Source organism: Hippocampus bargibanti, linkage group LG02, assembly GCF_051943395.1.
Source record: "Hippocampus bargibanti isolate YZ-2025 linkage group LG02, ASM5194339v1, whole genome shotgun sequence".
In the NCBI taxonomy this organism is placed as follows: Eukaryota; Metazoa; Chordata; class Actinopteri; order Syngnathiformes; family Syngnathidae; genus Hippocampus; species Hippocampus bargibanti.
In genome coordinates, this window is record NC_142735.1 from 14,610,001 (window position 1) to 14,637,535 (window position 27,535).

The following is a 27,535-nucleotide window of genomic DNA, read 5'->3' on the forward strand; positions in this document are numbered from 1 at the left end:
AGTCTGAATGCTGAGAGCAGTAGTAGTGGTGATGGTATGGAAAAAAGGGGGGCACTGTGTGAAAGGTAGCCAATGAATGTCACCTCTCATTCACTTGTTTATTATACAACCTGTTCTATGTCTGTCGCATGGGCTGTGTCTATCCTCTTATTCTTTCCATTGGGCAGATGCTGCACACTGCACTGACAGTCCACTGCGCTGTATGGAAGCGAGCCCCTTGGGCCGGACAGGAATAATAAGCAGTCGATGATTCAGGTTGGAGATAGGGAATCTATTCAGCAATACCACCTGAGTGACCTCATTTAGCAGACCTAAGAATAAATATAGAGCAGTGCATCACAATCTGGCCTAAGATGGTGACGTTTTGCTTAGCATCTCTCACACGCATTTCACTCTTCTGCTTGGAGGGCCCCAGGGAGGGCTCACTCGATCTTCCATATCCTAAAGATTGAAATGAATCTTGTGCATTTGTGTACATGTAACTGTGATTCATATCCACTACTGTGCCATCCGTCAGGCTGGGCAAATGGGCTGAAAAATGTAAATCAGTTCTATCAAACAACCAACCATTTTCTAATTTACTCATCCTGAAAATGGTCGCGGGTGTGCTGGAGGCTATCCCAGCTGTCTTCGTGTAGTAAGCGGGGAACACCCTGAACTGGTAGAAAAACAACCATCATGCTCACAATCACGCCAAGGGGCAAGTTGAGCTGCCCATTCAACGCATCGTGCATGATTTTGGGATGCTTGAAGAAACCATCACGAACTGTAGCGAACTAATTCGCTCTTGAAGAGCAGACTTTCGGTTAACGGGACTACTTTAACTTGTGAGCAGGCTTTCTGATCTTGATTGGAGAGGTTAATGTTTGACCCCATCGCAACTTTATGGCGATGTCGCAGCTGGCTAACGTTCCTTGACTGCTGTACCCATACCTGTCAACGTATACGTTTTCCCCGTATTTTATCGGTTTTTATCATCATTTCAAATAATGTACGGCGTACTACAATGTTTATACGGGAAAAAAATGTGAACTGATCTTACAAAGACCACTTTCGCTCAAATCCAGTTGGTCTCAACTGCTGGTAGCCAACAACAATGCTGCCCCCAATTGCTTCTATTGTCACGGCAAACCAGCAAAAGTAATCACCAATCTTATATATTTTTTATCGCCGCGTACGGTCAGATTGCATTTCCGCATGTGTTAGTTTTTTATCATTTCAAATAATATCCGGCGTATTACATCTTTTATACAGAAATTGTAATCGTTTATAAGGGCAGCTATTAGCCAAGGTTGACAGGTATGTGTACCATGTATCTGTCCAGAGATACTTAATCGGGTTAGTTTGCACAATAGTATTTCCTTTGCAACTTTTTTCCTTTGCAAATTTCCCCATTGTGGGACGAATAAAGGTATTCTGATTCTGATTCTGATTTAGAGAAAAAAAACTGTGGCAAAAGTCGGAAGCAAGATTTTATTTTTATACAATAGGATAAGAAAGCTTGTATCCCGACTGATAGCAAGATTTGAATGTAGCCTCATTTTATTACCTGACCCTGCCCCCTTATGTCCATTGCTCAAAAAAACAAAAACACAACCAGCTCATGATGTGCAGCACGGTAGCTACATTGCTAGTGTGACTTTTTTTAGTTATGAAGTAATGCCAAAAACTAAATGTTTTTGGTATTAGGTTGCATTTTTTGGAAATGTACAACTAAATAAAAATATACGAGAGGTGACCTAATGACCCAGTGATAACAGTGATGTCAGCACGTTACATCGCCATCCACATCTCGCGTACCGGTTTCATGTCTGTTAATGTTTGATTTGAAGCAGAGAAACTATAAAAGTGGCCGCTGGCTTCGGCAGTTGGTTTCTGTCGCACATTTCCTTTGTAGTCTTTGATGGACTGCTTGTGTCGCCCTGTGACAAATTTTAAAATTAAAATTAAAATTAGGTTAAGGCTGTAGTTTTACTGCTTCCAATGACGTTCCGAAACGTGACATTCTGAAGTGAATAAATCTTTTTTTAGGGGGGAAATGCCAAAGCCACAAAAATTAATCAAAAGCAAAATGGCTGCAAAGGTAGTAATCTTTGATACTTGCTGATGTAAGATCTAGCTCAAAATGCTGACACATTCGAAATTTGCGACCTCAGGGGCATTGGACTTTACAAGTTTCATTTTACTTTATACGCACAAAATAATGTGTGTATGTATAGCACTGGAACAGAAAGCTTTGTTCAAAGTCAGTTTTTCCCCCCGTTAGGCTGTTTCTTGGCTCCGGCGTGGGACTTTAGATATTTCCCATCATCGACATTTGGCACCATGTTTCTCTTATGACTTCAGCAGCTGTAGATCTTTTGTTCTCCCATCAGTCACTCTGCGGCCAAGCATCCACACCCACAAGGAAAGCCTTAAATCAGACTTGAATAAACAACTTTAGGACTGACTGCTTTATTTTAAAAAGCAACACGTCTTCATGCGATGACCACCTCTTTTACAATTCCGGGCTGCTAATATGTTTCTCCCCACCATTAAATCATTAGCTGAAGGATGGGAGTTTTTTTTCCCCTCTCTTTTTCCTGCTGTGTTTTTACCTCAGTGGAGACTCGACCAGACCCAATTCCCCACTTTCCCTTTTCCAAAACACAACATGTTCGACAAACTGTTATTATCTGGAAATCCTGATTTGGTATTACCATCAATGTGCGGGGACAGAATCAAAATGCCAGAGAATATTAGACGAGGAGGAAAATTGGAAAGAGAGAAAGAGATGATGGAGTGACTGAGAGGCTTTCCGATTAGATGAAAAGTTGACAGCGTGTCCTCGTTGTGTAGTCTGGTGGTGGTGTGTCAGCGCCGTTGCTGGCAACCATCTTTTTCTGGGAGATATCTCCACATGATCAAGAAGTAACTATTGTGATATCTGACAAGTTCTAATGATGAACAGTGTTTAACTTTGAGTGTTTTTTTTCTTCTTTTTTTTGCGAGCATGTACACTATGTGCTCACCACTGGTGGGCTGGGAAATCTGGGTGTTTCCATTTGGAGAGTTGATTGGGCTGAGGAGGAGGGAAAAAAATGCTCCTGGCTAGCTCGCCAATAAAGAGTTTGATGTTTCTCTTTATTTGTAAGTAGGTTCGTTGTCAGATCTCCCAGGCAGGTGACGCGCAGAGCTTGATCGTGGCGTGGAGTTGAGCAAGTCGTGCCGTGATGTCCGTCCCACGCCCGGCGTGAGCCGGGCGTGAGCCGGGCGTGAGCCCGAGATGACTTTGATGTGATTCTGCCTCGTGGTTTGCCCAATCTCTCTGTCCCGCGACAGCTCCTTTTATACAATTTGCAAGCGCGTGCTATGCGTCAGGGTGATACGCACATCAAGGAGATCAAGGAATTGAAAGACATGAAAGTGTTGAAAAGCGCACTTCAAAATCATACACTCGTGTGACGCAACAAGCACACACAAACAACTGGTGAGTCACCAGTTGTTTCTTGTTGCTGACTACTGTCTTGAATAATACAGTACCGGTACTCAAAAGGGGGGCTTCACATAGAACAACACACAAGGAAAGGTGGTTGTATGTGGACACAGTTAATCAGATTATTATTTCCTCCTGTTTGACTAAAGCCTGGAATTATTTGACGTTTGAAATGGCTCGAACACAAACAACATCTCAAGTGATCATCTCTTCATAAATCCAGCCCGCCTGCGGCTATTAGACCAAACAGATGCCTCAAAGGGCAGAGCTATCATCATGCCATATCAGTAATGCGTGAACCTGTTCGGCCAACCCGAAGGAATAGTTAATTTAGATGACAGATGCAAGTTAACGCTGGGAAGATTTGCTCTCCCCAAGTGGATATAAAATTCAGAGCATGACGTTCAACTCTTAGAGTGATTATTCAAGTGCCTTTGAACTCATTTTCCAAAGAGCTCATTTTTCTTTTGTGTTTTAACTTGGCTCCGGAAGGGTAAAAACTCTAAAGATGTAAATTGGGTTGGAAAATGGATAACTTAAGATGATCAATGTCCAAGACATTAAGACGACGTAGAGGCTTCACTGTCTCGAAAAGTTGCCCTGGCGTGCTCTTGGCATGGCATTGAAAGCAATCATAAAAATTCCAATCCAAGAAAAAAAATAAAGGCAATAATGATGGAGGTAGTAACCTTGATTTGACTTTTGTATTTTTCTTATCGCTAAGAAACACACCTATACCTTGTGTGGCCCTATAAATTGTATCAACAGTTACCTTGAACCACTTGCTAGCGAGAATTGCAAAACTGATTAAGGTATAACTAATTCTCCATTTGGTTTATTTTTCAGAGCACTAGCGCTAAGACATTTCTTGGCTATGTCCTTTTTGACCCTTTGGACTGTGTTGGTGACAAAACTTTGCAATTTATAGTGTTACTTTGCGAGCTGAGATGTCTAAAGTGCAAATTCACCAACCTGTCAGAGGCTCTCTCAATTTGATTGATTGGCTCCCTACTACGGCGTAAATAATAGAAAAATATAAAACACCAAATGGAACAAATGCAATAATTGGCCTAGAGATTCACTCTGTGTGAATGCTTTTTTTCCAATGTACAGTGAGACCTTGGCTTACGAACTTAATTGGTTCCCAGACAGAGTGTGTAAGGCGAAAAGTGTGTATCCCAAAAATTAATTTCCCATCGGAAACCATTAAAATGAGAATAATCCGTTCCCAGGTTTCCATAAAATATAATTTTCAACTAAATAAGTCTTAAAACTACACACAACATACCTTATACTATGTATAATAAATGTGCTATTGTATTGTAATGAAAGAAAAACACTGCACTGTATAATAATCACTTTATTTACATTTGTGATGGTTATTGATGGCTTGATGGAATGGCATTGGAGGTCGGAGGTCAGAGGGAATTGCTGTTTGGAAAGAGAGTCACATTCCATGAGGACTGTAATTAAAGAAATAAACTGTACTTTAAAATAAAGTTGTTTTATTTACCTTTATGATGGTCGTTGATGGCTTGGTGGAATGGCGTTGGAGGTCGGAGGTCAGAGGAATTGCTGTTTGGAAAGAGTCACATTCCATAAGGACTGTAATTAAAGAAATACCGCATTTTCACGACGAAAGGGCGCACCGTGTGAAAAGGCGCAGTCTCATTTATGTGTGCCATTTCTGTATTTAATTTACACATTGAGTGCACCGGCTGATAGGGCGCAAGTTTTATATACCGGTACATATCCTCTACTGTCATACGTACGTCCGCCTCACAACAACACACAGGCATACAAGTTTGCGTATTTAAAAAAAACAGATCGGGAGCAAAACTGAGTTTGGTAGTGCTTTATTTATTAATTACAAACTACTAACATTTTGGAATCATCACTCAATAGGCGTCGACATGGTAAAAAAGAGCACATTACCGGTACCGACTTTTCCGAAAGCTCGAACCACCGTGCCAACAGACACGTTAGCCCAAGCATCCACAATCCATTGGCAAACTGTGGCGTAACATCCAGCCCTTTTCGTTTGCCTTAATGACGCCTTCTGGAAATGTCTCTTTAGGCAAAGTCTTTCTTTTAAAAAATCACAATCGGCGGGAGTTTCTCTCCGTTAGCATGGCAGCCAAGCACAACAGGAAACGAAGCCTTTTCGCCAGCTTTTCAGAATAATTCGCCGGCCGTTGCTGCGCTACCGTAGTCCTGGTCCGGATGGAAAAATGGCACAGTTTCATAAAACGCCAGCACCAAGACGGACCTCCTTGGAAATGTTCAATTTTCATTTCTTCCGCTAGTGTTACTGCTCTGAGTGGGTCGAAACGCTCCTTCCGCTCGCTCTTAGCTCACCGATCCATTGCTCGAATCTTTCCTCCAACTCCGGCCATCTTGCCTTATGTCCGCATATTATGTCACGGCGGCTCGATTCCCATGTTCCTCGGCGTAGCTGAAAGCCTTCAGTTTAAACTGAGCTTCATAACCATGTCTCTTTGCCATTTTCAGGGTTACGTCTGTGTAAGCTCTCAGTCGTACAGGAGTGGTCCATCGATGAGAAGGTTTCTTCAGCCGTCATCTGTACAAAAGTGAAGGTTTCGGACGTTTCGCCTCCTATCCAAGAGGCTTCGTCAGCGAACTAAAGTCTGACTGGTCGTATCGGCCCCATTTATATATCCCTAATGTCCAGACCTGGTGGCGCCGGACACAGCTATGATAGGTCCCCACTCTCAGGTGGGGGGGGCCGGGACCCCCCCCTGTGGCCCCACTGATTGTTCCTACATTCCTGACTAACGATTGGCCTATTACACCCACTCCCCCCGGTATCACCTCATCAGCATAACGACCCTCATCAGCATTGCGAAAGTTGCCTAACCTGTTTTGCCTGAGCAGGCTATTGTATGAACGATCCAAATTGAACCTCACACCACCAGACCGGTTTAATGAAGGATTTTGTTGTTTTATAAGAATCGCCTCTTTTACCCCCCTTTCAAACCATCTATGTTCTTTCGCTAAGATTTTAACCTCATTGTCGTCAAATGAGTGGTTGCTAGCTTTAAGGTGCAAATGTACTGCCGATTGAGGCCCACTAGTATTATCCCTGCGATGTTGATAAAGTCTTTTTTTGAGAATTTGTTGAGTCTCCCCAATGTACTGCTCTTTACAATTTTCATTCTTACAATGTATGGAATAAACTACCTTACTTTGTTTTTCATTTGGTAGCCTATCTTTTGGATGCACTAATTTTTGCCTTAACGTGTTTATCGGTTTGAAATAAGTAGGAATTTTATGTTGCCAAAGGACTCTTTGTAATTTTTCCGAAACTCCTGCAATGTACGGTACTGCTACTCCTCTCCTTTTAGAATCTTGAGAATTATTGGTTTCGTTCGCTATTCTTTCTTTCTGACATTTGTTGAATGACCACTGAGGGTACCCACAGTTAGTGAGTGCTCTCCTGATATGTTTTGACTCCTTTTCTCTACCTTCAGTGCTAGTTGGTATTAGTTTAGCCCTATGCTGGAGGGTTCTGATAACTCCTAGTTTATGTTGTAAAGGGTGGTTAGAGTCAAAAAGTAAGTATTGGTCAGTGTGCGTAGCCTTCCTAAAGACTTCTGTTTTTAGCGCTCTGTCCTCTTTTATAATTACTTTACAATCCAAGAAGGCTAGTTGGTTCTCTTGAATGTCCTCACGAGTAAATTTAATGTTGAAGTCTACAGAGTTGAGATGATCTGTGAAGGATTGAATTTCTTGTTTCTTAATTATGACAAAAGTATCGTCCACATATCTAAACCAGTGTCTAGGTTTTGTCCCTGGGAAGGATGTGAGGGCCTGTTTCTCCATCTCTTCCATGTAAAGATTAGCCACTATGGGTGAAACTGGTGAGCCCATAGCACAACCATGGATTTGTTGATAAAATTTTTCCCGAAATTGAAAATACGTAGTATTAAGGCAGATTTCTAATAATTGGCAGATGTGATCGGGTTTCAGTTTGGTTCTTTCATGCAGAGAAACATCCGCCAGCAGCCTCGTCCTCACCACTGAGACTGCTGCTGGGGTTGGGACAGATGTAAAGAGAGAAGTCACATCGTATGATGCCAAAGTTTCCTCAGGTTCCAATATGAGGTCTTTGATCCTCTCTACAAACCCTGTGGTGTTCTCTACGTGGTATTCTGTGTTACCAACCAACGGAGCTAAAATAGTTTTTAAATATTTGGCTACATTGTATGTAGAGGAGTCAATGCTACAAACAATGGGTCGGAGGGGGAACCCTTCTTTATGTATTTTTGGCAGGCCATAGATACATGGCGTGGCCTCTCCCGGGTATAATCTAAAATACATCTGTTTGTCTATATGTTTTCCTTTCTCTAGCTTTTGGAGACAGTCAATCATTTCTTTCTTGTATCTATTGGAAGGGTCCCTTTTTAGTTGCTCATACGTGTTAGAATCACTGATTAACCTATTTATTTTGTCTTCATAATCCAATGTGTTGAGCAGCACTGTGCATCTGCCCTTGTCTGCTGGCAAAATAGTAATATTTTACATACATATACATATTTACAGGTCGTACATACAATGTAGCCAAATATTTGTAGCCAAATATTTAAAAACTATTTTAGCTCCTATTTTAGCTCCGTTGGTTGGTAACACAGAATACCACGTAGAGAACACCACAGGGTTTGTAGAGAGGATCAAAGACCTCATATTGGAACCTGAGGAAACTTTGGCATCATACGATGTGACTTCTCTCTTTACATCTGTCCCAACCCCAGCAGCAGTCTCAGTGGTGAGGACGAGGCTGCTGGCGGATGTTTCTCTGCATGAAAGAACCAAACTGAAACCCGATCACATCTGCCAATTATTAGAAATCTGCCTTAATACTACGTATTTTCAATTTCGGGAAAAATTTTATCAACAAATCCATGGTTGTGCTATGGGCTCACCAGTTTCACCCATAGTGGCTAATCTTTACATGGAAGAGATGGAGAAACAGGCCCTCACATCCTTCCCAGGGACAAAACCTAGACACTGGTTTAGATATGTGGACGATACTTTTGTCATAATTAAGAAACAAGAAATTCAATCCTTCACAGATCATCTCAACTCTGTAGACTTCAACATTAAATTTACTCGTGAGGACATTCAAGAGAACCAACTAGCCTTCTTGGATTGTAAAGTAATTATAAAAGAGGACAGAGCGCTAAAAACAGAAGTCTTTAGGAAGGCTACGCACACTGACCAATACTTACTTTTTGACTCTAACCACCCTTTACAACATAAACTAGGAGTTATCAGAACCCTCCAGCATAGGGCTAAACTAATACCAACTAGCACTGAAGGTAGAGAAAAGGAGTCAAAACATATCAGGAGAGCACTCACTAACTGTGGGTACCCTCAGTGGTCATTCAACAAATGTCAGAAAGAAAGAATAGCGAACGAAACCAATAATTCTCAAGATTCTAAAAGGAGAGGAGTAGCAGTACCGTACATTGCAGGAGTTTCGGAAAAATTACAAAGAGTCCTTTGGCAACATAAAATTCCTACTTATTTCAAACCGATAAACACGTTAAGGCAAAAATTAGTGCATCCAAAAGATAGGCTACCAAATGAAAAACAAAGTAAGGTAGTTTATTCCATACATTGTAAGAATGAAAATTGTAAAGAGCAGTACATTGGGGAGACTCAACAAATTCTCAAAAAAAGACTTTATCAACATCGCAGGGATAATACTAGTGGGCCTCAATCGGCAGTACATTTGCACCTTAAAGCTAGCAACCACTCATTTGACGACAATGAGGTTAAAATCTTAGCGAAAGAACATAGATGGTTTGAAAGGGGGGTAAAAGAGGCGATTCTTATAAAACAACAAAATCCTTCATTAAACCGGTCTGGTGGTGTGAGGTTCAATTTGGATCGTTCATACAATAGCCTGCTCAGGCAAAACAGGTTAGGCAACTTTCGCAATGCTGACATTTTCAGGGTTGTTAAAACAGCAATTGGATTGGATTGGATTGGATTGGATATGCCTTTATTAGTCTCACAGTGGAGAAATTTACATTTCACAGCAGCAAAGTGATGAAAGGAATGAAAGTAGAAAAACAAAATACATGAGCTGCAATGGTCTGCATAAAGCACATACCTGTTCGTTTATACACAAACCACGCCCACACATCCCCCCTCATGTTCCCTACTACGTCCTCCTCATGGTGGTCTCTAATACGTCCGCACTACAGGGCGCACCGCACATTTTGAAAAAAATCTGAGACGTTTATATGTGCCTTATGGTCGTGAAAATACGGTAAACTGTACTGTAAAATAAAGTTTTATTTACCTTTATGATGGTCGTTGACGGCTTATGGAAGGAGAGTCACCTTCCATAAGGACTGTTGGTAACTCAACCTCTGGTGTGGCTTCTCTTCTTTGCTTCTTTGGAGACTCCTCATCATTTTTGCTGATTAAAAACCTCTTAATTCACACCTGTTGCTTTCGACTTGTAAGGTCTTACGAAGCTGAGGCATTACATTATCGTTCATCATGTTGATGATTGTCATAGCCACAGTCTTTTCTAGATGGAACTGTTCTATAAAAGCCTGCACATCATTCCACTTTGCCAACATTGCCTTGATGCGCTCACTTACCATCTCCTCCTCCTCGCCCTCAGATGTTCTCGAACCATCCGTTGCTGGCTTTAAAATCCTCAATAAGCGCCGAACTTCCAGGTTGTCGCATGGCGATATCTGAGTGAATTAGCCGTGCTTTCTCGCATATAATTGCTTTACTCACGCTGTCGCCGGATAGCTGCTTTTCGTTAATTCAAATTAACAGAAGTTTTTCAACTTCTTCGATTTCCCGAGACCGTCGCTTTAACAGCACGGAAACACCTTTTGCAACAGACGCACCTTTGATGGCTTCTCTGTTGCGTAGAATGGTAGCAATGGTTGACTGAGCATATCCGTACTGGGCCGCTAAATCACACAAACGGACACCTCGTTCATGTTTTTCAATTATCTCCTTCTTCTCCTCGACTGTAATCTTGTTTTGTGTCTTCTTCGGCTGAACACGACGAGCCTGTGGTGTTGTCTTTTTCGGTCCCATAACAGCAAAATTATCTGTAAAAAACTCCTAGGAGGCGATCAACATTTGCATTCAGAGAAAGGAGAGAAATGAGGTGTGGAAAGGTGGGCCGGCCGGCTGGGGTGCTGTTCGGTCGTGTGCTTTGGTGTTCTTCTACCGAAGATTACTCCGCTAGCCATGGTGGGGGGTGTGTATCGCGAAAAGTAGTGCTTATGCCAAGGTTTAATTTTCATAAATTTAACGTTCGTAAACTGAAAAGTTCGTAAGGTAAGGTGTTCGTAAACCGAGGCCCCACTGTACTGTATTTTCCGGTGTATAAGGCGCACCCAAAAGCCTTCATTGTCAGCAGCCACCCATTTCCCCTTGTAGAAGTAGTGCGTAACCCCAGCCTCTACTGCCGTGCCCTATAACGTGGTGTGCCTTATTTTTGGAAAACTTTTATCCACTGTGAGACTAATAAAGGCAAATCCAATCCAATCCAATATATTTACGTATTATTTGGAAACATTTTTTTTCATTCATTCATTCGTCCGATGTGCCTCATATATGTAAAGAGGTTTACAATAAACCATTCATTGGGGTTGTGCCTTATACTAAAGTGTGTCTTATACACCGGAAAAACGGTCATCAAAACTTGGTTCATCCCATCTTATTTCACAAACAATTATTGTTTGGTGAGTCTTTGTTGTCGCGGGATTTACATGTTATGTGGCGTCATAACATTAATTTGCACAAATTACCACCTACTATGGCTAACCTAATAAATAAATGTTGTGGCTCGCTTCATAATTTAGATCTCATCATACAACAGTAACACTTGCAACATATTATTTTATTGTCTTCTATTTTGTCAGACTGCAAAGTTGAAACTCATCAAGGCAACACAAATTCAACGTTAATTATATTTAGCACCACCAAAGCACACATCAAAAAGATTCGTTTTTTTAGAGCATCAGAGGCACATTTTAACCCCATTTGATACAGCGCAATTTAAACTGTTTGTCGATTGTAGTCATAATTCACATGGGAGCTCAGTGCATGGAACCAGCCTCCAGCTCTTTGACAACCTCGGCTTGATTTAAACTACGCGATCGACCAATAACATGCGGATTGGTCCCAAGTCGGGGTATGTTGGGGAAATGGGGAAAATCCATTTTAGGCCCGACTGTACATAGCAACTGATTGTACACAAAGCCTTTAAGTTATCCTCTTCTTGATTTCTTCTTTGTAGTTTATATTCATTCCAGATCAGTGATTCATACTGTAAGAAATGAATCTGTTTTACATCACTAAAGTTGCATAGTAATTTTAGTGTTGTTTTTGGTGTAACCTTCTTTGTGTGTGTCTCTGTTAAATTTCCTTTTCCTCTATGCCTTCTTTGCAGATGACCGGGTACAGCCTTCCGCTTGTTTTGCCCCATGAACTTTGTCAGGCAACAGTTGGCCACACAAACCTGTGACGAACACAAAAAAACAGTGACCTAATATGCAAGATTTTAATTTCAGTTGTAATTTTAAAGAATGTTATGTTTTTTTACATGATTTTTAGAAGGCTTTTGGGTGAGAAATCACTATTTTAAAACCACCTCAGACCACAGGCGAGTTTTTTTTTTTTTTTTTTAGTGTGTAGTCTTATAATAGGGCTGTACCACATTTTTTTCCACATATAAACACAGCGGCTGCTTATTATACGCCATGCTTTTGGTATTGTATCACAGTACTGAAGTTTTGAGAGCAGCAAAACGGGGTGCAAATTTTTCCTGTCAACATTTTACAAAATGGTGTACTCGACCATCTCAAACTGAATTGCCACGGGCTCTGTACCAACATTATTTTAAACGCCATCTCCTCGTAATAAATACATTCATTTGAATGTTGATGCTTTGCTTGTTGGTGAGAGAAAGAATCTAAATACAATTTAAAAGAATGAGTCAATGAAGTGGACAAAAAGGAAGAAGAAAAAGTCTCGGGAGGTTAAGGCCGAAAAGGTTGACAAACTATTTCAAGGGAAGGGAGTATGTTTGAACAACAGAGTAAACAGAGATGGAAATCATGTGGGAAATTTCAACCGTAGAGCTTCCATGCCACGCATGCATGCACGCCCACGCACATACACACACACCCACACACAGTGCCTTCCATATATCCACTCAATGTTAAGGTCAGCGTAACACTCCGTCTCCCCAGGTCATTATCATGGGCCCTAAAATAGACAGCCAATTGTGTCACGGTGTGTGAAGTGAGCGTGACATTGAATAAACAGCCCTTGACCCTGAGCCCCTCGCTCATGTCAGAGCACAACATATACTTGAAAACCAAAGTTGACACTCACAATCTACACAACTGGACACATATGTCATATGTCCACAGACAAATATTATTGTTGCATTTAGGCCTCTGCGCTACCAGCAGGCCATGGCTGAATAGGGAAGCTGGCTGGTGGGTCTCACGGTGACAAATAGTCAATTACTTGCATCACCACACGCACACACACGCACGCACGTACACACACACGCGCGCGCGCACACACACACACACACACACACACGCACGCACGCACACACACACACACACACACACACACACACACACACACACACACACACACACACACCCAATCTGACAATGGCCTCCTCTTCAACCTCCTCATTCATTCTAATGTCGTTCCATTCATGTAATGTGTTAATCAGAATCAGAATCAGAATCAGAATACCTTTATTCGTCCCGCAATGGGGAAATTTGCAGTCCACAGCAGCAATTGAAGAGGGATGGGGTTGGGGTGGGAGTGAAAGGATAGAAAACAAGATATTCTAAGCATAACAAAATAAAAATGTCAACTGTATACTGTGCAAATGTAGATGTGCAAAAACCGTTCTATAAACAAGACTGTACATAGTGCAGAATCAAGAAATGCATTTAGATATATTGCAACAACCCATATTTACAAGTGTCCAGTTTTTTTTTTTTTTTTTTTTTTTTTTTTTTTTTTTGGAGTTGGTACTTGTTCGAGGTTGAGAACGGCTTATCACTGGAACGGCTAATCAGCGCTTGTCGTAAATATTGATATGTTCTGTGTGTTATTGACATGTTCATTAACCGCTGTGTCATCTTTCCCATTTTTCCATCTTCTTCAACTCCCCCTGCTTTCCTCCCTATTCTTGTCCTTCTCCTCATCTGCTTCTCCCCCATCAGCAACCTCTAATGGCACCGTGGAGGGCCTGGAGAACCGCGAGGAAGGCGTTTGCAAGAGCCGAGCCATGAAAGTCATCATGAAAGTCGGACAAGGTAAATGTGTGCGCACCTCCAATGTAAGACATAATGCACCGCTGATGCCTAACAGCCATGTTTCACTTTGCTGTGACATTTTCATTTATCGCTATGTGTGTCGAGCGTGACTCTGACAAGGCTTCTCCTATTTCATTTTTTAAAATTATTTTATTCCGATGTCAGTGTGGTCACACAAGTCCTGTTGTGACATACGCCCAATTGCTGAAAAAGCTAAAAAATGTCCTTGTCCTTCTCCTCATCTATATTTATATATACACAGACACACACACACTCACAGACATGATATATTTTCCAAATTGTCCATGGGTCTAAATGTGGGTGTGACTTGTTGGCCTATTTTTCCCCTCCTTTTGGCTAGTGACTCGGTTGGGGTTTATGTGAAGACAAGAGTAGGTTTTCGCACACTTGTTCCCCAAGTGACATTAAGCAGTAGAGAGAATGGAGGAGAAAATGTACATTAAATGCATGGCATAGGATGATCTTCATTTTTATGCTACAATTTCTATATAAACATTCTGTTGTATGTATTTCAGCACATTTTACTCTCTCTACAAAGCCATTGTAAAATCATTGTTAGTAGCTGATCATTTAATCCCACTATTTTTTTCTTTAAAGGACATACAAACGCTTAACAATTTATCCATCCATTCTCTGATCCGCTTTATTATCACAAAGGTGGCAAGGGTTGCTGGAACCTATCCGAGCTGTCTACGGGCAGGAGGCAGGGCATAAAGAGTTTGATGTTTCTCTTTATTTGTAAGTAGGTTCGTTGTCAGATCTCCCAGGCAGGTGACGCGCAGAGCTTGATCGTGGCGTGGAGTTGAGCAAGTCGTGCCGTGATGTCCGTCCGACGCCCGGCGTGAGCCGGGCGTGAGTCTGAGATGATTCTGCCCCGTGGTTCGCCCAATCTCTCTGTCCCGCGACAGCTCCTTTTATACAATTTGCAAGCGTGTGCTATGCGTCAGGGTGATACGCACATCAAGGAATTGAAAGACATGAAAGTGTTGAAAGGCGCACTTGAAAATCATACACGCGTGTGACGCAACAGGCACACCCGGATGCAGGTTACACAGTGATGAACAACCATCAATGCCCACACTCACACATCTCGGGACAATTTAGAGAGTTCCATTAACCTGCATGCATGACTTTGGAATGTGGGAGGAAACCAGAGTTCCCTGAGAAAACACAAACAGGTACAGGGAGAACATGCAAACTCCACACAGAGAGGCTGGAGCCAGAATCAAACCCGCAACCTCGGCACTGTGAGGTCGGAGCTCTAACCACTCGCCCGCCGAGGCGCCGGGGCAATATATCGCTCCACAATGATGATGTTGGTTATGAAAGACCTCGAGACTTATTTCTCAACCATTAATAAGTCGCAGTAGAAACTTAAACCATATATATTTAATCACATATCTTCATTAAAAAAACAAATAAATATATACAAGGAACTCTCACTTAGTGTTACAAATAAGGATTTATAATTACAAACATAATAAATAAATATTAATCTGTGAATCAGTGCGGTGACGTATTACAATTATATTACACACAGTCATACAGAAGACACAAGCAGCCAGCTTGCAAAAGTTTTGGCTGGATTTCTTGCACAGTGCACTGTGAGATTGTTCCCATGTTGGCAATCATTGCCTGCATGGCGGAAAATAAGCTACATTTATGACGAATGTCACATTCACAAAAGGATGATGAGAAAAGAATTAAGTGCTTGGAGTGATTGATTGCACTTTTCACAGTTGTCTGGCTATAACCACTTTAAAGCAGAGAACGTCCCACTTTGAACAGCAAAACAATTATTTATGTGTCTGTATGCTGGTGAGAAAATCATACGTGCTAAACTGAAAAAGAACTGGAAGTGAATTAGCTTCTGTGAAGGATGCATGTGAGGCAGGGGGAATGGCCCGTGACCTTAAAAGTATATTAACGTAGCGTAACGTAAATGTTTCTAATATATTTGTAGTCTTTGACATTGACTTTTGAGGTCTGCACAATAAATCGATTCCATTACGGCAAAGCTACAGTATGTTCTTCCTTATAATGAATTCAGCATTGCTTCTGGACAAGCAAAGAAAGTTTGCTGCTATTCACAATGTGAATGTAGCCAAAAAAAAAAAACCAACAACAATTGTGGCAGACTTTTATCATTTAATAAAATCATTGTTTCAATTCCCTGGGAAAAAAATCAAGCCTTCTTTTTAAGATAAGGATTTCCTTTATGTCCTTTCAAGCAACTGAACTTAATTTTTATGAAACGTTCTCAAAACTACTTGTGAATAAGTGGTCAGTGGGAGCCAGAGAAAAATACTGTAAATTATGGAATTTTCTTTGAATATGTTTGGACACAAAATTCTCTCTGTCCCGTAGTTTACTTACAAAGAAGATTCATGTATCCTGAATTTGACAGGGTGCAGCGCTCAAAGGTGTAAACACGCGGTGGCTTTAGAACACGGACGCATGCACACTGTTTACCTAAGGGCGGGATCTTCCGGCAATGATGATGGTTTGCCTAAAAAGAATTGGGACTTGCATGTTTAAAAAAAACATGATTGTAGAAGCTGGTGTGTGTTAGTGCGGTATATCATGGCAGTCAATTGGAAAATCGAATCTAATGAGCTGCTGATGTTAGCAAGGTCGGAGTCAGAGCAAATTCAGCCGATGCAGAGAAAAAAATGCCCACAATCATTTAGCAAACAAGCAGTCGTTGCGTTATTCTTCCATGTAGGTCACTTTAAGCATCCTGCAGGCTGAGATCTTACAACCAAAAGACAACACAGCTGCATGAGTCCGGGCAAGCTGAGCCTTTTACGGCTTTAGCAAGGGGAAAACAAATTTGGAAACTTAATGGAAGTCAGAAGCAAACATCTGACTCAAGCACAGTTCAAGGAAACTTTTTCTGAGTTCATTTGTGTTCACCTTGCTCTGGGCTGTTGCCATCTTCAGTACTTATTTCATGAAACGGTTCAAAGCGGTCTGTCACTCACAACCTGGTTTGAAAAAGATTTAAGTCAGATTTTATTTTTTTAGGAAAACCGTAACTACAATGTGGCCCGCGGCAAAAAAAATGAATTTGACACCCTTGTGTTACACATTTGTTTAGTTCATTTCATTGATGAAAAAAAAAGAGAATAAGTGAAAAATAAAAATGGGACACTCCCGACTGAATGTTAAATGTTAAAAGGCAAGTTAGACCGGCAGCTCCTCCCCAACGCTTCAGTCAAGTTAGTTGCCCCGCAGCCAAATCCTGCTGTGTGGTCTGACGTGCTCATTAAACACTGAGATAATGCACTTTCTGTCTGGGTCGTCTTCACTGGAGATGTCAGACTGTAAAGTCTAACCCGCTTCCTCGTCCGTGCATCGAGATGCTGTGACATTGAACATTCCAAATTAATTATGCACTTCAAAGCAATTGCAGTTTGTCAGATGTCATTCGTTTATCGGTGCGTTTAAAAAATAAGTGTAGTCTACTGATTGTTGCTTTGTGTCCAAATGATGATTGAGCAGCGGCATTTTATTCTTTCTTTTTTCAGGCAAAATGATGACATAATATGGCATCAAAAACAGCAAGACTTAAGTAGTAAATAACAGATTATTTTCCCGTCTTACACTCCACATACAACGGGGCTTTTTGATGTTGTTTTTTAAGTGGTTAGGGGTCAGCATGAAGGTATATAATTTTCTTAACATCCCCTAATATATAAAGTGAAATATTAAAAGACGTCATGTTCATCTAATTACAAAGCGTTACGTCGAGTACAAAATCCAACTTAATTCTCATAAGATGAAGCTCCACCAAGCCGCGATCTCTGAACACGTTTGATATGGGCCACGCTTCTATTTTTAAAGAAAGCAAACTGAAATAGGGAAGAAGAAGAAGCAGATGGACGAGGGGTGGTGCGGTCAACTGCCTCCACCGGTTTGTGGATAATTCATGATCTTGATGTCATCTGTATTTTGAATTTGCTTATAAAATTGACTCAAAGTCAAACTCCCCAGGTAGTGGACCGCACTTGGCTTTGACCCCAGATGTCATTGTGTTTAATCCACATCCCCTCTGTCTCTGCAGCCGAATGCCAACATTTCCTGAAGCCAAATCTCCCATATGTCTCCCCCTCCTTCTCATACACTTTGCTCTACGGGTTGCGCTTTGGTGACCCAACGCCGTGTGCAACATGCGCAATATTTTATTGCGAGCCACCTAGCGGCAAATCATCCCTGATGAAATGATTTTGAATTGCGTCTTTTTCGAAGAGGATCTGTCCAAATTCTAAACCTCCACGGTTGACGACTCTTTTGTCTGCCGCCACACTCGTTGGAAATATGTTGACTCACCTCCTTGCACGCAACCTGCTTCCTCCCTCCTTCCTAGCCTCTGCAGCTTTATCATAGTCTCTCGCAACAACCCCGCACTCCTCTCCTCGCTGTCTCCCTCCTTCTGGTTGCTTGGCACTTCAGAGGTAGTTTTGCTTAATAGCTCAGGGAAATGTCAGCGGTACGCATGGAAAAATGGGTCAGAACATGCAGCAAAACAGGCTGCACATGCTCATTTGCGAACGTAAAACTATCGAGGCAAGTGAATCAGATCAGTGTGTCCCCTCATGTCGCCCATGATGTGCGAATGCTTCCGCTTGGTACTGCTGTCTTCGCTCATCAATTATTGACACTCCTCCGCGGCTCACGGCACTGCTCACCCGAAGCGGCATCGCGGTGCAGTGGTGGCCTGAGCAAGAATGAGACAAATGTGTTAAAAGTGTATGCAAACAAAATGGATGCCACCGTGAACCCATATACTGTACTTGTTACTTTCCCTCTTTTCTCGCTCCCCACATTCATTATCGGTTATGCCGAGGCGGAGTGCAGAAGATGCACACATACCATTGCGGCACACATGCAAAGCTTGCCTCGAGGGAGTTGCCTGCTCCCAAACACGAGCCCTCACACGTATCCCCCGAGCAGGCCCGAAGCGCATGCAGGCAAACGGTGCGATATTGTAACGCGCCACCCGTGCGGCTGGCCCCGCTCAGAATTTATCGCCCGTGTTCTCGTAAAAGCCACGCGGCTGACCCACCGTTGCTCACCGCACAAAGACTTCAAAGTAAGCAAGTTGAAATCACGACAGACAGACTGATAAACTATCTATTTCCCTGGCGTCCCCCTCAGAGCGACCCCTCCTCTTGCTCGGCTTCTTTTGCCCTCCTCCTCCTCAAAAGTGTGCCTCTTTTCAGGCAGACTTAAATCCGCCGCAATAAATAAGACATATTACGGCCTTTTAACGTGATGAATAATGTAAAGCAATAAAAAGTTAATATATAACTACTTCAGCCTCATTCTGCCATGCTTAAGTGTATTGTAAGTCGAGTTTTGTGTGTTCAACCGTGTGTGTCCCTCGGGTGTGTCTCAGTGTTAGAAATGTCTGCCGATGTAGATGTAAGCTTTCTTTTTTTGCGACAGGACGCAGATCCTTCGCTTTTTGTTCTTTCATCACGACTTCGAAGACACTTTGAGCCCGTGCAAAGATAACCTTGTCTGAACATAAAAGAAATAACAAAACAGCACACCGGTGATTACTTTCTGTGTCATTGTGACGCTGCATATGTGCACTCCCAAAGGCTGACTTCTTTTTTTATTCCCCCCAGTTCCAAATGCAGTTAACCCTGCGGTACCAGAGGATCCGCAAGATAACGCCATACCAGAGTCAAGTCCAAATCCACCAGATCCGAACCGAATGGGACCTGAAATGCCTGGAAACCCTGGTAAACACACATTCTGTTTTTTAAACGATGCTCCAATGTAAGTATGTGATTATCATAAATGTTTTTATATAATACACTTTTTGTTCAAAGTACACGTTAAAATACAAAATCATCTCCACCTACAGGGTGCCTCTAACACATTTGTAAAAAAGTAATGAAGCTTAGTTAGTTGTAAGTGCTGTGTTGCAGCTGCGTCGAGCTAACTGCACTTCATCACACTAACGGCCTAATTTTCGACAATGTCAAATTGCGGGTGCTAAATTGTGCGCTCTGTTGGTGAGCGTATCACATGAGATCTACGACTACTACACTTGAACTAAGATCCCATATGAGAAGCAGATGCTAAATTTGCAAGTTGACTTTCTAACATATTGCTCAAAAGTATTGGGGACCACCATCGTGAAGGGTGTTTTGCACTTTAGGTTTTCACTCTTGAAAAATTTGCAGTGGAAAAATTAAATTTGAAGTGATGGAATTGGAAGTGAAAAAGCCAACTAACATTTTACTAAGTTACTAAAAAAATGGCAGCAACTGCATGTTTCCTTTTCCTTCGATTGCTCACCCAATGTCCCACAATTGGACATATATGCCCATCCTCCAGGGCTCCTTGATTTTGGAAAAATATGTGATATGAGTGTTGAATACTGTGATATTGAAAGTCATTTTACATGTACTTAAGAAATTAATTTTTTTGCTATCCAATGCAATAAAATACTGTATACAGTTTTACCCTTAAGATTGCATCTGACTGGCATACAATATGAACTGTATTGCTCGTCTTTGCAATACGGATATTGCACAGGCCATTACCTCGGTGGCGATTATTTTTTTGCTGATTGATTGGGCAGTCCTTCCATCTGGGCACCAATATGAGAAAAACTGATGTGGCAAATGCCAGCATTGTGTTCTGAACTGAGCAATATGCAAAGAAAAATCCACTTGTCAAAGGTGACGTCGCTAAGTAAGCTTCTTCCGCTCCCAGAAGCGGAACACTTCATATTTCAAAGAGCATCATATAGGAACTGTGTAAACACTGTCAACCTTACAGCGCACTTGGGATCATTTTAAGGGAATGCATTTGTGTTTATTCCTGTTGGGGTTCCGTGAGGGTTCGCTTATCGTGCATTTGGTTATTATTTGTCACACTCACTCAAACGGTTAAGCCTTTATTGAATTCTCCTTTGCTTTGTTTGTTTTTCTTAAAAAGGAACATTTTTCTCATTTTAAATTGAAATTGATTTTAATATTTGACTTCAGTTTATATTTGTGCTGTTTAAACATTTAAAAAAGTTTGTGGTCGGTTGCCCGTGATAAAGTATTTGCGGTCCTTTGGGAGTTATCTTTTTTGCTGAATGGAGGCTATTTCCCCATAATTTCTTTGTGGGCATTTCAAAAACGTTTACACAAGTGGAAATGTTCTGCCTGCCGCCTCTAGTGCTATGGTGGCACTGCTTTGAGCCTACATTTTTCATCCCAGGGTTGGGAAGAAAAATCACATCTCATGAATTAATTAATATAGTCCTACCACAATGTGTAAAATTATTCGAGCAATTTAACAGTGGTTGGCAGATACAATGCTAGTGCCCAGTTATCGATGAGAAGGTTTCTTCAGCCGTCATCTGTACAGATGACGGCTGAAGAAACCTTCTCATCGATGGACCACTCCTGTACGACTGAGAGCTTACACAGACGTAGTGCCCAGTTAGTAGAACAGTTTGCTTTCCTTTTCTGTTTACTCTTGTTTTTGCACAAACAATACAATACAATACAATACATATTGAATTACAGTAAAGTCGCGTTATATCGATATTGGTTATATCGATAGTACTGCTTATTACGATACTATTTCTATGAACGCAAGGAGAAAATTTACATGCCGCAGGATCAGATATATCGATAGTCCGGTTATATCGATGAGAAGGTTTCTTCAGCCGTCATCTGTACAAAAGTGAAGGTTTCGGACGTTTCGCCTCCTATCCAAGAGGCTTCGTCAGCGAACTAAAGTCTGACTGGTCGTATCGGCCCCATTTATATATCCCTAATGTCCAGACCTGGTGGCGCCGGACACAGCTATGATAGGTCCCTACTCTCAGGTTGGGGGGGGGGCGCGGGACCCCCCCCTGTGGCCCCACTGATTGTTCCTACATTCCTGACTAACGATTGGCCTATTACACCCACTCCCCCCGGTATCACCTCATCAGCATAACGACCCTCATCAGCATTGCGAAAGTTGCCTAACCTGTTTTGCCTGAGAATTAGGGATATATAAATGGGGCCGATACGACCAGTCAGACTTTAGTTCGCTGACGAAGCCTCTTGGATAGGAGGCGAAACGTCCGAAACCTTCACTTTTGTACAGATGACGGCTGAAGAAACCTTCTCATCGATGGACCACTCCTGTACGACTGAGAGCTTACACAGACGTAGTCCGGTTATATCGATATTTTTTCCGACTCCCGAGAATATCCATATAACGAGACTTTACTGTATATGGCGCTTTAAGAACAGCTGCCTTTAGTAGGACAGATCCCAAGAGTTTTCTTCCCAAGTGTTAGATTCATGTATTAAACCTGCATGATTTAATCAAAAGGGCATATATATATATATATATATATATATATATATATATATATATATATATATATATATATATATATACATACACACACACACACACACACGCACACACACCATCGATGCACTAATCCAGCCCTTATTCAATAATTACTTAGTTGACATTATCTGCTCTATAAAAAGATTTCACTGCTATCCCTTTTCCGTATACTCAGGCTTTTAGCTGTCTTCCTCTGTTAGACCAGTGATTATGTCAAGTGAACAGGTGAAAGGTGGAATGAAGGAAGTGTCACCGTGGCTTGAGGAGTTGTTATTTCTGGAATGAAATTTCTGACAGCCTCGTTCCAACATTGCTGTGCGCAGAATGTATGAAATTCCGCCCGCGCCTCTCTGATTGCACCGATAAGGCGAGGTAACGGCAGCTTTCAGTCGTGTCATTTACTTGTCATTAGCTTGAAGGCGCAGCGTTCAGCCCCTCCGCCAATGGTTAAGTGTGCAGTGGTCAGTCGAGTGTGCAGACATCGTCATTAGGTAGGATGGCAATCTGCACGGTGATCTCAGGAGAGGCTTCCCGACATGTTGCTGGAATGGAGGCTCGTGGACAGTAAGGGGATGGTGCTGCTGGTAATGGGGTGGGGGACGGGCCGGCAGCTGCACGCATGCATGGAAAAGAGATTTGCTTCTCCGATTTCAGTCACCGGAGGAGCCAATCATTCGTTTTCATGTCCAGTAACAACCCCCACCAAGAACCAGTTCCCCTTCCCATTTGAGCTCCTCCACAACCTCCCTGCCACCCCCCCCCCCCCCCACCACCACCATCACCACAAGCGGCTGTTTTAAAATAAATACAGGATACAGATCGGATGTTTTGAAATTCCCTTGTCAACGTGTTCAATTGTTGCTGACCACTGACATACGTATGTCAATCTTTGGCCTTTATTCAAAAGTGCTTTTTAGTAGCAGCAACAATCATTGTTTTGGTTAGCTCGTTAACATTCCGGGTGACACAAAAACTTTTTTCGCTTTTCATCAGATTGTTTGTCCTCTCAACTGTGCAAAAAAAACCATTACGGTATTCCTCTTAGTTTTTATCCCAATTTTGTTGTATTTTATTAAAAAAAAAAAAACTAAAAAAAACACCCCAAAATTTCAATAATTTAAAGCTCAATTCTTGCATACTCTAAACTAGGAGTGTCAAACTCATTTTTTGCTGCCGGCCACATTCTAGTTATGGTTTCCTCTGTGGAGCCGTTATGAATTTGAGGAAACCATTAGAATCTTTCATCTCCTCCACATATTACATACAGAACACACAACAAAATAATGAATACGTAGTTTTCAAATCTGAAGCCAAGAATAATAACTGTTATTGTGGTTTATATGGGACAATTTGAATTTTTGGTTTGGACTTTAGCAGGCCGAATAAAATGATGTGGCGGGCCAGATTTGGCCCCCGGGCCTTGACTTTGACACCTGTGTTCTAAACTCTACAAATGAAACTATATCTATTAAAGTATTTTTTTAAACGACCCGAATAAATTATAATAGCAATATTTTAATCCGAATGGAAATTTGAATATACTGCAGTCACAATTTTGTAAGCCAAAATGCAGGGCCACTTTTTTTTCTTTTTTCCCAGTTCAGGTCTGCCAGTAACATTTTGGGGGATTTTTCTTTCCCCCCCGATAAGCACTCTTTCTTTCCTTCTGTCCACAGACACCATGAACCAGGACGAGTCCGGTTCCTCAGCAAACTCGGACGGCATCCTGGGCTCCAAAGTGGCGGTGTTCTCGGCCATCGGAGCGGGATGCATCATCTTCGTGTTGCTCATTATCCTCCTGGTCATCCTGCTCATCAAGATGCGCAAACGGGGCAGGAAAAACACACATTCGCAGCCCCGCCCCTCCGCCCTGTCACTCAGCACGTTGTCCAATCCCAAGATGCCCGGGGGCACTGCCGGCACGGAGCCCAGTGACATCATCATTCCGCTGCGGACAGAGAACAACTACTGCCCTCACTATGAGAAGGTGAGCGGCGACTATGGGCATCCGGTCTACATCGTTCAGGAGATGCCCCCTCAGAGCCCCGCCAACATCTACTACAAAGTCTGACCCCAAACAGCAAAGGACAATTTTATTTCTGTTGTTGGAAGATGCAGCGTTTTGTGTTTTGGGGACTCGATAGTTCCTCCGAGTCCGTGTTATTTCTACCACCTGCTGCACAAATCTGGAGAGATGCGCACTGACCCGTATCCGGTCATCAGACTGAGGAGGGACAAACTTATTCTGTGGCTTGTTATTCTTTGGCTTGTTTGGAAATCCCCACCCTTCCTTCGTCCTCTCATTGCCGCCCATCCGGCCCGTCTCCCCGCTGTGCTCCGTTGAGCGTCGGAGGCGAGGGTGGCTGGAGCCAATCAAAAGATGGAACTTTCCGGTTTGCTGTCCCCTTTGAATGAACCCCAAACGCGCTCCCTGATGCCACAACGCGTAAACGTTTCACACTAACCAAGAACAGGCCGTTTGTGCTGCGCGTACTCGCGTGTGTCAAAGGGGCGCTCCAAGCCGGGCCGGGAAACTCTCCAGATAGCTCAGGTATCGGACACCGTGTGTGACAGATTGTGTTCCTGCCCCTTCGTACCTCGGATATTTGCCTTACTATTTTTGATGGAGGACTTCCCCCATTCAGTTCACAAAGCAGTTGTATTTTATTAGACTTTTCCTACGAGTGCACAATGTATAGAGTTGAATAGATGATCATTATTATTACTCATTGCACCATTCGTGTGATCCACTCCAATAGACACCTGCGCGGTTGGTATCGAGGTGTGTGTCTTTCCCCCCCCCCCCCATAATAGTCCCCTAATATGATCTTTGCCATTACTCTGGTATTTATGACCTACCCGTGTGTATTTTAGGGTGTGTCCCGTGTGGGTGCGCGCGCGTGGGTGGATGTGTTTAGGCAAGTCTAGACCTTGCACCTTGAAGGACCTATCGGAAGCTTAAATAACAAGACACCAAATTCCTCCGGCATTCCACTTGCTTGCTTGAAGATATCATTAATTCTGAGGCGCATGGAGTTTTTTTTTTTTAAGGCAACAGACATGTTGCAATGTGTTTTCTCTAGTTTGTGGCGCAACAGTGCAAGTAAGCAGTTTGGTGCTAAGGCGAGGATGGCCTACATAGTCAAGTTATCCTATATAAGTGGAATGGCGAACCACAGATGGATACACCATCGTCCTCTGCCAATTGGCTGCCTTCAGTCGATGAGTCAGTGGAGTTCAGACTAAAATGTGCCGTTTCCATGGCCACGTTCGCCAGCCGGGGAGGAGAAAATGTCCTCATGAGTCGACTTTAATTTGCAAGGGGGACGGAAAGCTAAAGTGCTTTTCTTTTGGCAGACTCACTCTGGTTCTGGTGTGAATTGGGGTGGGGGTTGCACATAAAATTCCACCGTGAAAGTGTCGAGATACCACATCTCACTTATCGGCGGCACCGGGAGCTAGCATTTGTGCGCAACGCAGCTGGAGCGCACATGTCGCGTCAGAGGTAATTGCTTATATTTGCAGATTGCGGGTGCGAGTGCGTGCATCGTGCAAACGATTTTGTAGTTTGTAGCCGACCTGTTTGGGGACAGGAAATAGGTGCTCTGCGCAACGCGGCAGCCAAAGTTAAGGAGCGGTGTCACATAATGATGTGTGAATGGAGAGAACAGCCATTCCTCCGCATGCAAGCTGACGCACACGTGCGCACACTGACACATTGAGGCTGACGGGTGGGTGCAAGTGATCTCAAGGTCAGACGGCCGCTCGGTGTTTACTCACCGTCAGAGGCACCTATCATCTACAGCCACATCCACGGACGTTAGCTGCTGAGTTAAAAGGCAGCCCCGCTCGAGGAGCTCGGGAAAGACTCTTGCGTGTCGTTAACCCCCGAGTTAACAATCTAAACAGCTGCCTGGGCTTTTGCGGTCCTGCGTTTTAACTCAGCACGCGGGCCTCGGTGTTCCTCTGCGAAAAACATCCACATCAAATATTTTGCTTTTGGATCAACGTACCCCCACCTTCACCAGCCGAGGGAGTCATTACGACATCACCGCAGACCATATTTCATTTTCCTCCATACTTAATGTTATTCAAATCGAGGCGGTAACATTAAAAGAGAAATGTAAATACATGCCTGGAGCCCGATTCAAGATGTAATTTCACCTGAACACTGCTTAAAAGTAAAAGAAAAAGAAATTTGATTGTTTTGGTTTTTTTTTGTAATGGAGGGTATTTGTAAATAGCTGTCTTTCTAAAGTGTGTTTTATAAGACTCCTCGTCCCGCTTTGCAAGATGTCTCCTTTCATTTCTTTCCATATTGTCGCAACTGAGGCTGTCGTCTTTTGCAGCTTCCAGTCTTGTCTTTGTTACCACAAGTGTTGCAAAAACAGCCGTTTGGAGTTTTGACGTGGCCATTCGACATGCTTCTTGTTGTCTGTGACACTGAGCGTCTTTGAAAAAGGAGAGTTCATTCCAAGCACAGGTGACAACATCCTCCTTGCGTCGCAAAGTAGCACTTAACCCCGCAAACAAATCCTTTGATCAAATCCACTCTTTACGAGTTACCTACACTTCCGCCTCCGATATAAAGAATGAAAGATGAAACTCAGTTCTAATCAGCGCACGCGCGCAGGTGAGACGAGAAGAAAAAGAAAAGGGGCCGCCGCGTGACCAATAAATCATCTGCTTTCCGCCGCTCATTATCTCCCAGACTGTCCTTTGTTTTACTTTTTTCTTTGCCGCTCAGCCCCTGTCATCCTTGGAATTTAGCACGTGGATGTTGCTCGCTCTGAGCCTCACTGCAGGGTGATTTCTGATATTGTTCAAAGCCACAGTATTACTTTTCAATGTGCGTGTATAAGCAAAAGCTGTTAAAATTGTTTCTTTATGTTTGAATCATTACTGTCACATTTTAATATTTGATTTCAGTTTTTATTTTGCCTCCTCTTTTTCTTTTTTGCCGCTACTCAGCATAACCTATCGGCACCAACTACAATGGAACAACAACGTTCCGCCAGTTTGGAAAATACTGCATATCGAGAAATAAATTTTTCCCATGGAACTTGGCCTGTCTTTGTTCTGTCTTTGTTTTTCCAGGAAGCTTCAATAACACAAGATTCTTTTCTCATCTCGCTGACCACTTCAGAGTACAGGCAGGAACTAACCCGCCCACTCTCGCAGCGCTTCCCGCCTGACCAACAGTCCCCCCCTCCAGCTCACCCTGGGGGTCAGCAAGACACAGATGGGTTTGTTCTGATACATTAGTCAGATTGAAATCACAAACCGGTTTCATGAATTCATATGCGGCGGGTGT

At 42.6% G+C, this 27,535-nt stretch overlaps 1 protein-coding gene across 1 annotated transcript in view; it reads left to right on the forward strand.

Annotated features, from left to right (window-relative positions):
• Positions 1–27,287, forward strand: part of efnb1 (ephrin B1) — a 73,264-nt gene extending 45,977 nt beyond the window's left edge. Inside the window, exons 3-5 of the mRNA XM_088989555.1 lie at positions 13,741–13,833; positions 19,491–19,607; positions 23,898–27,287. Coding sequence (XP_088845681.1) covers positions 13,741–13,833; positions 19,491–19,607; positions 23,898–24,292 — 605 coding nt within the window. The 3' untranslated portion in view covers positions 24,293–27,287. The remainder of the gene's footprint in view (positions 1–13,740; positions 13,834–19,490; positions 19,608–23,897) is intronic.
• Positions 27,288–27,535: the final 248 nt, after the last annotated feature.